The 14813-nt window shown below is 35.2% G+C and overlaps 1 protein-coding gene across 2 annotated transcripts; it reads right to left on the reverse strand.

The window, feature by feature from the left end:
* Nucleotides 1–751: 751 nt before the first annotated feature.
* On the reverse strand, nucleotides 752–6418 carry LOC113091725 (synaptogyrin-1-like). Of its 2 annotated transcripts, none has more exons than XM_026257364.1 (4): nucleotides 6125–6311; nucleotides 4307–4541; nucleotides 3316–3461; nucleotides 752–2276 (listed from the first exon to the last, which is right to left on the reverse strand). In XM_026257364.1, the coding sequence occupies exons 1-4, from the start codon at nucleotides 6224–6226 to the stop codon at nucleotides 2058–2060; spliced, it is 702 nt and encodes a 233-aa protein (XP_026113149.1). In that variant the 5' UTR covers nucleotides 6227–6311; the 3' UTR covers nucleotides 752–2057. The 2 variants fall into 2 exon arrangements, with proteins under 2 accessions (XP_026113149.1, XP_026113210.1); XM_026257425.1 differs by lacking the exon at nucleotides 752–2276 and adding an exon at nucleotides 2285–3241 and having other exon boundaries at nucleotides 6125–6418.
* Between the last annotated feature and the right edge of the window lie 8395 nt (nucleotides 6419–14813).

Here is a 14813-nt window from a genome sequence, read left to right on the forward strand (position 1 = left end):
TTTGAAAGAGATTTTATTTGATTTTCAATTTTCATTAAAATTTTAGTTAAAATTTTTAATTTGTATTATTATTTTGAATATTTCTAGTTTTAATTTTATTCATTTTAGTACTTCACCTTAACTTTTTTTAAAGTTAGTTGCTAAGATAACATTTCCTATCTTAATTCCCATATTTTCCAAAAATATTCCAAGTTTCTCATATAATTTTTATATTTAAGATTAACTTTCAAGATTTCCATTTTAACATTATAATTATAACCTTATAATTAATGTCAGTATTATTAATAGTAATTATTGATATTTATATTTTTTGTTTTCATTTAAGTTTAGTCATTTTGTTTCATGCTTGTTAATTTTATTCATTTTTATATTTCTATATAGCTTTAATTTATGTGTGTTTTAGTTTTAATAAGTTTAGTACTTGATCAAATTAGTTTCTAAGTTATTCATGTAATATTGCCATTTTATTTATTTCAGCTTTATTTCAATTAGCGAAAAGGATAACAGTTTTAGTGTTAGTTCATACAATAACACTGGCCACATTTATAATTTAGATGACAGTTTTCCACCTTCTCTCAGAATAACCTAAGAATTAAAGTGATTTTTAACCCAAAAATAATCACCATCAAAACCTGCATTCCTTTATTTTTCTTCTTCTGTGGAACAGAGTTTTGTCATTTTGAAGTGTACTTTAGGCTTGTAATGTCACAAGGAATATGGTACGAGCCCTTGAATCACAGCACACAATAACTGTGTAATCAAGCGGACTGGTTCACTTCAATGGTTCATCTTTATTCAGGACCTCATAGTACTGTATATGTCACCTTAAAGACTTTAATAACCACTATAACTTCTTCCATTGACAAAATATAACAACTACATCTCTGCTTCTGTGGGACTGTGTGGAATTTTACCATATCATGCAATTAGACAGAATTAGAGCAAGCACACGCATTTCCATCCACACACACATATATCCAAAGTATGCATGTTAAAGTAAACAGTTTGTTCCAGTAATCTGTTATCTCATCCGGAACATCTCTGACTGCTAGAGTCCATCACACACACACACATTTACTCATTCTCTTCACCATTTCTCAATACTTCTCACTCACTCTCTTTATAACGTCATATTTTGAGTACTTTTAAACAAAATGTACTAATTCTCTCTTAACAAAAACAGATTTTGACACAAATTACATGGACAGAACTGATTTAACTGCAGTAAACATTGATGTCATGTATCGCTTGGAAAGGCTGACAATCAGCTGTACCAACGTGGTATTATTTGATAATCAGAAACTAATACAAATCAGAACTAATACATAATCAGAAACTAAGAAAAATACATATATATAAAAAAATCTTTACTAAACTTAAAGGTGCATTAGGTAATGTTTGCCATTTAAAAAAAAAAATACCCTGAATGGAATGAATAGTGTTTTTGTCAAATATGTTTACAATTTTGTATGTGAAATATGATGCCACTCCTAAAAAAAAACATCGCTTAGTGTAATTAATTTTTTTTTGTGCTTTTCAAATTTTTTATAGTTTATTTTATTATTATTATTTCTATATACCTGGAATTAATTTTAATTTAAGTTGTTTTCTGTTTTAGTAATTTTGGTACGTCAACTGAAACTTTTTTCCAGTGATTAAAATACTCTGCCATTATTCAGTCACCAAAACACTTCTGCTTTTGCATGATGCAACAGCCAATACTTAGTGCACCTTTAATTATTTTTAATTTCTTTAAATAAGCAATAATAATAAATTGCTTTACTAAACAAGTAGCACATGGGGTATTTGACAATTCTTTTTTAGCCGAATGTAAAAGGTTTGGGAAGGAAATGAAAATCAACCCAAAACATCCATCTTTGCTTTAAAGTGAGACTACATTACCAGGCTGTATTAAAGTGTGGACTACAGAGGCGAGCTTCATCCCCTCGCCACCCTGCTACTAAAACCACATACGATACATTTACATTTAGCTAACATTGACGGCAGTCTATGTCCTTTAGCGCTGCTTTATTCCTTGCCTTCTGATTGGTCGTGGATTAAAATGCAGGTGGGATCTTGTATCCAGGGGGGCGGGTCTCCACGGTTTCGATGAGCGTTGGACTCTGGTAAGCGTCGACGGGGATGGTGGTCTGACCAATTACATCGTTGGAGGGATACGGCTGCTTGGGCGGCAGGTCGCCCATGTGCTCGGTGGTGAACAGTGTCAAGTCAGTACCGAGCAGGAACCTCTGAACAGCGCACACCGTAAGCCCCGCCTAGTCAGGATAACCAGGATTATGCATATTAGTCTTATTAGCATGTCAGTGAGAAAGACAATCCCGTATCAAGCATAGTAGCATGAGTTAGCTGGAATGCTTGAGTTAACCAAGTAACAGTATAAACATACCAGGAGAGTCTTTACTAGATCTAGAGTAGAAGTACATTCTAATAGCTGTAAATGACTTTAAACCGAGTACACAATATACAGTGTGTAATGCAATGTAAATGGGAGGGAAGTAGAGCCTGTGTTTGTTGTGTGCCTGATAATCTAATTTTACATGTATTTTTGGAGTTTTTGTAAACTGAGAATTATAAAAATACATATATTGTCTACTCTGCCTTAAATATATTCCTTAAAAATGCTCCCAAACATATGTAAACAAAAAAATTGAAGAAAACAGAAAGAGAAATGTTAGTACTTGGTATTATCTTTATATGCAAAAGTATGAATATGCCAATATTTATGACATATTATTCTTGTGCTTTAAAGTTGCAGACACTCATAATGTTTATTATAAATCTAGGTTATTATAAAGTGCACACACAGTACACTCTAAAGAGAAAAGGTAAAAAAAAAACGTACTTGGACGGTACTAATCATATACAAAAAGATTGTGCTAAAAGGTAAATCTTTGTCCCTTATTTACCCCTACTAGGCACATATTAGTAACTTAAAGGTAAATATTAGTACATAGTAGTATCTAAAGTGTACATATTAACTTTTCAAAGTGTACCGCCCAAAAGGGTTTGTACCTTTTTTCTGAGAGTGTATTGAACATATTGATAGCACTTTGTACTACCGTCAGAAAAGCAAAGTTCAGTGTGCATTTGGCAGTTGTACAGTAAAAATCTACATCTACACTACCGAGAGAGTGTTAGGCTGTTTGGACAAAAGCTTCTGTTTATCCTCCATAAAGGCAGTGTTCTTAAACCTGTGCACTGCTAGCAGACATAGATACGCCTGAAACACAAACGGTCAAATATGCATGTAATTGTGATTGTGTAAAGCATCTACAGGAAGGTGGAGTGACTTACCCAGGTCAGGATTGAGAAAAAAGAGAAGGCAATAGCTGCGCGTGCTGCGTCTGACGCCTGCTCCAGCGGCAGCTCCTTAGGGGACGTGTGACTCCACTGACTGGCCAAAAAGCAGAATCCTACAAACCAAAGGAACGTCCAGAATCCTAAAGAAAGGAGATTGGAAAATGTGTCTTCAAAAAACTGAATTTTTATTTGTTTCTTCTTTTTCCAGGTACATGCTACATTTTATTATTATAGAAATATACTAACAATTTCAGTAATTTGGCCTATAGACAATGAGGATTATAATAATATTATATCATATTTGTTACTTGAAATAAAATAAAGCATAACTGAAATCAAATAAAATATAAAAACTAACTTAACTAACTTATTTTAGCTGACAAGGCAACGTTTTTAATTTAATTTAACTTGATGTATTAAAATAACTAAAGCTGAAATAACAAATAATGAAAACTTTATACACACTTAAAAAAACGAATAAACTAATAAAAATTACAAAACACAAGTTACAGAAATGTTAATGAAATGAAAATGTAAAATATATATATATAAAAAATTCTAAATATTGATAATAACAGTAATATTATCTATAATAATGCAATAACAATGATAGTAACAATAAAAAAATAATAGTATCTCAATAATACTAAAATAACACTGGATAAATGCATCTCCCAAGCCAGTTTGTAATGAAAATGTTCATATTTTTAAAAGAGTTAATTGCTATGACAGCCTGTACTAGACATTCTTCACTCTTTGTGAAGCTGTAAAGTAATGGCAAAACTGTAATAATCCATATTTTAATAATTAAATAAAATAAATAAACAAAACAACAAAAAAGCATATTTTAAAATGGCATTGAGTGGTCATCACTGCACATAATCCTACAAGTAAATTAAAATCACTGACTGGATATTATTGCATCAGAATAAACTAATTATTTTCATTCATAAAATCACATTGATTTATGACTGAGCATTTTTACCTGAAAAAACCATCTCCAACAGCACTGCTCTCTTTCTGTCTTTGACACTGCTGATCTGGGGGAAATAGATGTCCAGGGCCAGGAAGAAGATGCTTGCTAAGAAAGCCATAATTCCTACAGTGATGCCATAGTTACAGGCATCTGCGTTCTTGTTAAAAACACAGTGCAGTCGCTCGCTGCCCATATTCACATAGCCCTCATTTATTATAGAAGCAAAGACCACCATGGAGAAGATCTGGAGAGAGACAAAAAAAAAAAAAAGAGTCACAGGAATAGGTATATAAACCTTATCCCTGGTGTTAAATTAATAAAACCCCTTAAATTATTTGCATTCTCAGAACAGAGGGCATCTAAGTGAAGCTTTTCTTCTATTATACTATTCATGCTAAATGGAGGTGACTCCATTCTCTTTACCGATGCCCTGTACCGATGCATTTCACAGCAAAGAATTTCATTTACACCTCAGGGAGAAAATGTGGCTAATTCTCACTAATGCAACAGATCACGCACAACCACACCCGCTCAAACAGATTCCAAGGGATCAGCAAGAAAGTGCACAACATGCAGTCTAGTGTGTTTGGAAGCAACAGTAAGAGAAATCACAAGTAATGCTCCTATATAGGCAAGGCAAGTTTATTTATATAGCACATTTCGTACACAATGGTAATTCAAAGTGCTTTACATAAAAGAAAGTAAAATAATCATGAAGAAAAAAAAACAAAAAAAAAAAAACAAGCATTTTGTTTTAGTGGTGTCGTGCTATTTTTGGCAATGAAATCCCATAAACTGATGCATACATCCCATCACACAGTCATCACAGAAGCAGTTACAGCTGCTGTGGTTATTGGCTGGCTGGATAAAACATTGTGTTAAAGCAAGAAGCAACTACCAACATGCCTCTAAACATGCCTCGAAGCCCTACATGATTTTCTTATAATACAGCATATTTTCTTCCTACAATAATTAGGGAGATCTGACATTAATATTTTGTCTCTCTTTTTTTTTAAGTAGGCTACATATCAATAATCTTGAAATCTAGGTGTGTCGTTTGCATTAGGAGAAAAAAATATAAAGGTCAACAGGCTACGATTTTTAAAATCTTGACATTATTTTTAATCATACAAACTTGACATTTGTTATTCGTTCTGTAATTTAATTGCACGAATGACGCAAGGTTTGTAACACCAGTGAAAACAACACAGTGACAAATCTGCAAAAAACATTATTGATCAGACTAAAATCAATCTGTTATACAGCAATGACATGTAAATGAACCAAATGAGGACATGACATTCAGCGATAAATCATAAAAAAACTTTTTTTTTCTCGGTTTGTTAGGGAAATCGGTTATGTGCAGTCTCTCACACTCTCTTACGCTTCTTCTTAAAACCCCAGATAAAAGACAGAATAAGCTTTTATGAGGTTTATTAAATATCTGAAGTCTGTTTCATTAAATATCACCACTGTTTATTACTATTATTATTATAAAAGTCATATATTCATCACTGTATTTTAACAATGACCCAAATATCGCTAGGCTACATGTGGCACTATACTCTGCGCGCACGCAATACGTGCGTCACTACCACAGCAACATCTGACGTGCGTCCACCTATAATGAAGACAGCATCCTATAATAACACACAATCATTACGTTAAATGATTACAGACGCACTTAAAGCACTGAAGAAATACAAAAATAAAAATATATAAAGCAAGATGGAAAATCAACCTTGTTAAAATAATCGCTCGACCATTAAAATGTGAACAAAGGCATCATTCTGTCAGTCATAATTCATAGAAGAGTGCTGTTCTTACCCATGCGAGGACTCTTAGGATTGTCTGTGGCTGTTTGATGAACGCAGTCAGATCAAAGGCCGAACCGGCTCGGCCCGCTCCGAACGAGCCTGCTCCATCCATCCTCCCAGCAGTGAGGCGCGCTGACTGCTGCTGTGCGATACTCTGCGGAAGAAGAGCCGAGCGCGTTCACGAGCGCCTGTCGTGCACACCCACAGTCGAGCGCGCGCCTGTCACTGGTAAATAATGGTGGGGATTTTGATTCATCTCAATGACTCGAATCTTTTTTTTAGCAGTTCACGAAGAAGATAAACTTATTTCGATGGCCGTTTCTTACATTTTACCTTTGATTTGGCCCACCATATCATGTATGCTATATAGCTAGAGAACATAAATGCAGGAAATAAAAAAACAAATAATACATCTTTTTGACCGACAGCCCTCAGTCAAGTTTGACTTTTCGTCCTTTTGAGTTCATCTGGTCATCTGGAAGAAAAATAGTTGAGCAGTTAACACAGGTTTCCCGAAAATGCGATTCCAGGTCCCGGAGTTAGACAGGTTAATAAAGTTGAGGTTTGGTCAAATTAACAATGATGGATTTATTGTTACAGATGTTCAAAATGCTGCAGCCAGACTTCTTTTAAAGTGTTGGAAAGATGAACACATCACTCCAGTTCTTAGATCCCTTCACTGGTTGCCTATTTTAGAGAATAGACTTTAAAATTCTCCTCTTCGTTAATAAATTCCTACATAACAAAGCTGCTGTCTATTTATCTGAACTTCTTCATCCGTATTCTCCATCTAGAAGCCTACGGTCCTGTGACCATGCAGGCTCTGTTGGTGGACCCTCGTGTTAGACTAAAGCATAGAGGGGAGCGTGCGTTTGCGGTGGCAGGGCCACTATGGAATATCCTGATTTTAGAGATTAGACTGGCCCCTTCCTTGTCTATTTTTAGTCCTTGCTAAAAACCTTTTATTTTCTTTAGCATACTGACTACTGTGGTATGTAACATTTTTAAATGGATGGTTTTAAATTTGTGTCAGGTATATTTTTCATGTATGTGTCATACTTTTGCTCTTCTGTAAAGCACTTTGGTCAGCCTGGGGGCTGTTGTAAATACGCTATACAAATAAAATTGAAATTGAAATTCTTAAAATGATTGTTTAGTGAACTTGTTTTTATAAAGAAAACTTAGCAATTGATAGAAAATAAAATGATTTATCATAAAGATTTCATAAATATACAGTAAATACATTCACTAAAAATAAAAACTGATGTGAATTGTGTTTGAGACAGGCCTACATTAGCCTTTTCCCAGCAGTTGACAATCTAGATCAGAGATCAGATAAAATGCATCAGATTAAAAATCATTTTATCTCCTATTTTGTTACCTGCAGGACATGGCTTTTTTCGAGATACAGAAAAAAGATAATAATAATGGCCTAAATTTTCAGAGGTTACTAAAGCTGGAATTCACCACCCAACTTTTGCACAGATTTGCAGTCTGGATGAGTCAGCACTAGTTGCTGAAAGTCAGAGCCAGATTTGAGTTGCCAGATTTCACAGAAAATCATGTAGTTTATGATGGGCCCTGACTTTTTTTTTTTTTAGCTTCAGACCGATTTGTTGGAGATTTTAGAAAATGTTTTGTTTTCTATCTGTCCCCAAGGCACACAAGTTAGAAGGTCACAATTATGTTCTGGATTTGGTGTGCGACCTGGAGCTGCTGCCAGACCCCAAACAGAAAACACACTTCATCTTCTCTACTGACCCAGCAAGGCACAGCCTAGTGCATGCATGTAAGTATCCCAGAAAATGTAGTTGTTCTCCGACATGTTTCCATTGTTGTGGTTTGTTGTGACAATGTTTAACACATATGTTTATATGCAGAAGTCTTTTTGGCGGTGGATTTGAAGAAGATGAGGATGGACCGCTGTCATATGCTAACCGAACAAGCGGCATTGAAACCCACAGTCTACCAATTCCTGAAGGTCACTCCAGTCTACGGTAGCTTTTTCAGTCTTTAAAAAGGACAACATACACTTGTTCATAAGTGAAAGGACATAGAGTCGTTGACCCTTCCCAATGTGATTGGATGACAAATGTTATTCTGCCAAAACGCCATGGCCTGTTCAGTGAATAACCAAGCATAACCTCAAGAAACAATAAACTAGAGCCCCTGCTTTAATCAGCAGTAGCAGGTCAAGTAGGATCAGATACAAACAGAATGGCTAGGTTACATACAGCTAAACTAACACTGATGGTGTTCTTGTAACCTTTCTGTGTGTTCAGAGGATGAGTAACATTATACAGGTTTAAGAGGTCTTGTAGGAGTGAATGCACAGGTCATTGCTCATTAATAACTTTTTGAGGCAGTGGTTTGTTCTGCTTGGGTACCTGTTTTCACTTGGTTTGATGAGATTTTTGGGTTAACTAACAAATGAACTTGTTTAAAGAGCCACACAGATGGGAAATCAAAAATTACCTGTATTACAGTGTATGATGTAGCTGTCCATCAGTGTAAACAATGTGCAAAGTAATTAAACCAAAAAGTACACGATTTATAAAGTTATTGGCTTCTAAAGTAAGGAGTCGACTCTGAATCGCTGAAACGAGTCGTTATAGATTTCAAATCTTTTGCCCATCTCTATGTACGTCACTAGGAACACTTTGCATAATAATCTCCGCCTACCGTCTTGGGAGAAACGGAACTCTGACCTGCCCCACCCCCCCACACAGACGCTCTGGTTGGTGTGATAGTATCATGTGGAGGAGACAGTGTGTTTTTAATTGTAAAGGCAAGTTTGTTTTATTTTCACTGCCAAAGAATGAAGATCAGAAGAACCAATGGCTAAAATTCATTTTTACCACAATACCAGAGCAGTACAACAAATTCCCTTTGTTGTGTTCACAACATTTCACTGATGACTGCTTTTCTAATCTCGGTGAGTACAAGGCGGGATTTTCAAAGCGTTTGGCCATTAAAGAGGGCTCATTACCAACTTTATTTAGACCAACAAGCATCTCCGAATCACAACGCGAAGTATGATTATAAAGTTATGTGTTTGTTTTCTCCGGAGCGTCTCATCAGTATGTGCGCTGTCTGCAGCCTTTGTTTGTGCTGATCTTCATTTACAAACACGTCATTAAAATGAAGTGTAACTCTGTGAATACTCAACGAAGAGACATGAGAGAGATATCTATAGAAAGCTTTGCATTTCTTCTTTAAAACTAAACAAGTGCTGCTAACAGATATTCTGTGATAAAGTAATCCATATGAAAACAACGCGATGCCTGTTTTTCAAGTCTCTTTTCATTATATCTAATGTGACCACGCCCCCACACTGAACGCGCTATTCAGATTCAAACTGAAGCGTGCGGCTTGAATACGCACACAAAGAAGAAAAAGCAGCAAGACTGTTCAAGTTTTTTATTTTACCGTTTGCTTTCGCGATGAGAGGAATAAGACATAATTCACCCCAAAAAGATGCTAACGCATTGTTTACCATGAAGTTGTGTGCGGAACAACCAATCAAATCTGATTTTTGACCAATCAGAACACAGTATGCTACCGAAAGGTGGGGTTTATGGAAACTGAATCTTTTGAACAGCTTTGCACGAACCGTTTGGGGATCTCTGAGAATTGAGGTAATTTTAAAATTATATTTTGACAAAATGACAATGTTTTTTAACCTTGGATGGATTTAAACCTACAGGACTTATAAACAGTGATAGGAAGCTTAGAATTTTCATCTTACTGGCTCTTTAATTACCATTTTTCTGACCCTTAGAATTTGTTGGCCATTCATCAGTCTGGGATAAAAAAAATTTGTACAGCTTTTTTATATATATAGGGTAGAGGTTTTAATAAAGTTAGAGTATATTTTACAGTGTAATGAGGTCTTATATTTTTTATGATTTTATTCTTCATGAAATGATTCCTTTAAAACACTCCTGTTTCAAAATTAGGTTAGACATTTTTGCAATGTCATTTGTTTACATTGCAAAGGTGTTTTTGTTGTTTAGTAGCATTAATATGCAGTTATTAGCCAAGTCCACTGTATTTTTTGTTGGTTTTCACGAGGACCCCCCTTGAAAAGACCAGGACCCCCCAATGCCCCCCCCCCCCCCGATCAAAATTGTCTGGAGCCGCCACTGCACCCAGGCTACAGTTATTTGATTAAAAAAAAGAGTAAAACAGTAATATTGGGAAATATTACTGTTTACACTGTTAAAATGTAATTTATTCCTATGCTGCAAAACTAAATTATCAGCAGCTTTTACTCTTTTCACTGTCACATGATCCTTCACAAATCATTCTAAATGTTCTAATAATTACCTGCGCAAGAAATATTTCTTATCAATGTAGAAAACAGTTTGGTGTTTAATATTTTTGTGAAAATCACTTTTGATCAGTTTAATATCTAATATCAGTTTAGATTAATTTTTTCAGACTCAGAACCACCCTTTGATACCACTCAGAGACAGATGGACTGGTATTTGGACAGCCTCTTTGACCCAGTTCTGTCAGATTGAACTGGAGTATGGTGACACCTAATTAACTCACACACAAATGTGAATAAGAGAGAGACAGTTTGTAAGATCGCTTAACAGACCTACTGACTTTACACAATACACACTTAATTCTTTCATGTTGATTGTGGGTTTGTGTGTGTGTGTTTGGTGGGGGGGTGCTTTCTATGATCATTTACACAGAGCACTATGTAACAAATTATTTTTATTTTTATTATTTTTATTTTTTATTAAATATTTTTTAATGAGAGACATGTGGCCTTAATAACTAACTAACTAACTAACTAACTATTTTTATGTAGGATCTTGATGCATTTTGTCTGGAAGGATAAAGGGTAGATGAGGTGTAGGTGGCAATGAAGCACAGTCTCCTGCTAGGGTCAATGTTGCTCTTCAGCCTGGAGGTAAACACACTCATTTAATGCTCTCTTCTGAAAAGTCCATCTTAAACCAGTCGTAATTTCTTTGCTTGTCCAGGCTGGTTTATGCATTTGGTGCTGGACTACAAGCAAAACTTATCCAACTTTATCTGCACAAAGATGTGCGTATTACAAACACACACAGACTTCTAAAGGGAATCCAGGTCTTTTAAAAAAAATCTCAATTTGTCCTTCCACAAATTATGGCCTTAAAATGTCTTAAATAAGAGCAGGATATCTTAAATTCATGAAGCCTTAAAATGAAATGTTGCATACATTGCAAAAAAAAAAAATATATTTTCCTCAGTGTTTTTGTGATTTTTCATTACAAATATCTTATCTATAAAATTAACTTACTTGAGATGCAAAATATGAAGTCTTGGAAAGTTTACCTAAAAAAAAACAAATATCTATCAGTGAGTATATAAAAAAAAATTCCCTTTGAAAATAGTTGCTTTTTTTTCTGATCCCATTTATAGATATGGTTATAGTTAGTTTTTTTCATCGTAAATTCGCTTAATTTTGATATATTTCGCAGAACACAAGACTTCTTATCATATGTAATTTTTGCATCTGACATTTGCATTCTGCACTGGAAAACGACAAAAATACAGTAAAAACATCAGTTTTGTGCAGAAGGTAAAGTAAAAGTTATTTTGTGTACAAAGTTAATTACAAAGTAATATAGATCAGTTGGAAGTTGAATTTTCAAACTTTTATGTTATGCTAATAATGTAGTAGAAAAGAGCTGTGTCGGGTTATTGCCCTGCACATTGAGAATATGCTCTCTGTACAAGAGAAGAGGCTGACACTGCCCCCCAGTGAAATCACCATGCTGTAACAAAACCAAACACACAGACTGTATACAAACAAATATAATGATTTATTAATCTCTATTATTTGGTTATTTTCTATTTACTGATTGTCTCATCGCAACTTAACCAAACCTCTTAATGCAATGTTTGCACTAATCATGTGTATTTATTCACATGATATGTATAGAAGCAGAGCCGGATTATCCATAAGGGCACTTGGGCCAGTGCCCAGGGGCACCAACCATTCACAACAACTAGGGGGGCACCACATGACAAGTTTCAAAAATATTTTTCGTAAATTGTTTTATTATTAACTTGAAATTCTTGAAAGACCATACATAACTTGTTTATGAACACTAGCTTAAAATTAATAATAATAATAATAATAAAATATAAATAAATAAAGATTACATGACTACTATCAGTCCCCCCCCTCCCCAATCTGTCAGAGTTGAGTTGGTCCACAACAAGTACGCGCAAATGTGTCATTTTTTTTACGGCTACAGAAAATGAATCAAAATGGACAGACGTCAATTGAGTGCTTTTGCAAAAAGAAAGTTAAAGAAAGACAAGGACGCTAGACATTTAGCTAAGATTCAAAATTTTCCAGGGATCGAAAGTTTTTTTTTTAAACGAGTGAAGAATGAGCTCAGGACGACATTGATACAGATGCAATCGACTGCAAAATCAAGGAAGAAGCAGTTCTGCTAAAGGCAAAAAACCTGATAGATTTATTATTATTTTTGGGCAAATGTGAATTGACACTGTCATTTTGAATTGAGACATTTGAATATAGTGCTCGCTGCTCGTATGCCTACATGTATGTACCGTATTTTCCGGACTATAAGTTAGACTTTTGATCGTGATTTGGCTGGTCCTGCGACTTATAGTCAGGTGCGACTTATTTATCAAAATTAATTTGACATGAACCAAGAGAAATGAATCGTTAAAACATTACCATCTACAATGTATAAACAACCCGCACCCGACCAATGTTTTACACTAACCCGCAGAATCGTTTTAAAATACTGTGGTATTTACCCTATTAAATAACCCTGCAGTATCTGGAAAAGTTACTGGGGCTAACGTTAACTTGTTACTGCAGTCGGTAGAGCGATATGAATGTGTGTGATGTACGGCATGATAAATGCTCGTCACTTCTGCTGCCCAAACTTTGTCAGCCTGTGTGTCATTTGGTTTATTGTAAAATGATTGCACTGATTTGCATGTTTCTTGATGATGTGCTTTTTCTGTGGTACTCACATGCACATTGTCGCTCACGTTGTATTCTCCACCATGTCCTCTCTCTGCTTCGCCATCTACAGGTCTTAGCCAAGAGTAGGCTATGTAGCGGTCCATTCGCTATTAAAAGTGTATCTTCTCTTTTTTGTGGCCACACTGGCCATGGCTGCTTAACCTGACCGAACAACGCGCGCGCGCTCTCCAATTTGAGATTCTTGAGGAGGCGTTTGTGCGCCAGTCAACAGTTTGATTGACGTACGACTCAGCCTATCGACTTAAGCTTTTATTGCTCTCCTCTGAACTATTGGACCTAGTTAACAGTGCACCCATGGACGTATCTGTGTATTTATTACAAGTATAGGTCTCTGCAGGAAAGTAATGGGAGTTGCCAGATCAGGGCGTTTTTACACCATGAGACCTGATTGGCCGACGTCATAGTGATGTTAGGTTTAGGGGTGGGGTTGGGTAAGGGTGATCATTTTGATTGCCTGATTTAGAAACACCCAGCAGTTTGAAAACACCTACAAGGTGATAAACGCCCACATTTGCTCTGCAGAGACCTAAGTCTCATTTATTAGGCAGGATCGAATGAAAAAGCGGGACAGATGCTCAATTTGAACGAGGTGAGACAAAGGGTAAAATTGCTGTACAGGACAACAAAGCGGGACAGGTGCTCACTCTATTCGCGCCAGTTATTCAGCCAATAAAGTATAGGCCTATGTATTTCTCAATTGTGTCTAGTACTATATAAATTACAAAGGTATTTCAAACGACCCAACCGACCGCGACCTGAATATCATTAAATTTTGCATATTATTATGCAAAATTGTCCTTTGGTACTGTAGATGTGGAGCTACTGAAATGTTTTTATATTAAACTTCTACCACATGCACATATTACTTAAAAAAAGTTTTTTACAAGAACAGCATGAATGTAATCTCATTTTTTCACTCACATTCTTTCACACATGCAGACTGACATTGAAATGGTTGTTTTCAAAGTAATATAACAACATTTTTTCACAGTAAAACTTTTACATTTAGCTATAAGTTAACAAATGAATCCTTATGGTCATCATATTTGTATTTTTCTTTCAAGAGTTTTCTTAATAATGTTATTGGCTGGAACCTGTTTAAACATTGTCCTGTAATTGTCTATATAAAACTACCAAGAAACCCCTTCACATTAGAGGCATGGAACGTCATGGTCTTTTTAAATTATTTAACTGCATGCAAATTTTGCATCCTAACCTTTTATGACAAAATCTGAGTAGTTAATCAAAACAAAAATGAACATGACATTTACCCTGACTAAAATGTATTAGTTTACAAACAATTATGGGCAGTAGACCTAAAACATTTCTAAGAAGAAAGTACTATTTAAATTCAGTTCTAGTTTTATTAAAGTTGATATATTTAACGTTTTGTACTTAATGTTACAAAACCATTACAAAAACGCAATAATGATGTCAGAACACTTAAGAGTGGCTGAGATCATAAGGCAGGTTTGAGTGCGTCCTTTCCTGTATATATATATATCATGTTTAAGTATTCATAATAAATTCGAAATCATTCGTAAATATTGCAATACTTTTATAAAATTGCTTTTTATAGCTGCAGGGGCTTGCTGACAGCTGCTCGCTTCGCTTATTGGCTGTCACTGGACCAGAACCTCGTGCCCATATACTTGCATATGCGCAA

Source organism: Carassius auratus, chromosome 1, assembly GCF_003368295.1.
Source record: "Carassius auratus strain Wakin chromosome 1, ASM336829v1, whole genome shotgun sequence".
In the NCBI taxonomy this organism is placed as follows: domain Eukaryota; kingdom Metazoa; phylum Chordata; class Actinopteri; order Cypriniformes; family Cyprinidae; genus Carassius; species Carassius auratus.

Bases quoted from the DNA above. Each gene is read 5' to 3' on its own strand.
- LOC113091725 (XM_026257364.1), bottom strand. From the start codon at position 6,226: ATGGATGGAGCAGGCTCGTTCGGAGCGGGCCGAGCCGGTTCGGCCTTT. The intron at 4,542-6,124 runs GTAAGAACAGCA...GTCTCTCTCCAG, and splicing joins TCCTAAGAGTCCTCGCATGG to ATCTTCTCCATGGTGGTCTT. The intron at 3,462-4,306 runs GTAAAAATGCTC...TCCTTTCTTTAG, and splicing joins GTTGGAGATGGTTTTTTCAG to GATTCTGGACGTTCCTTTGG.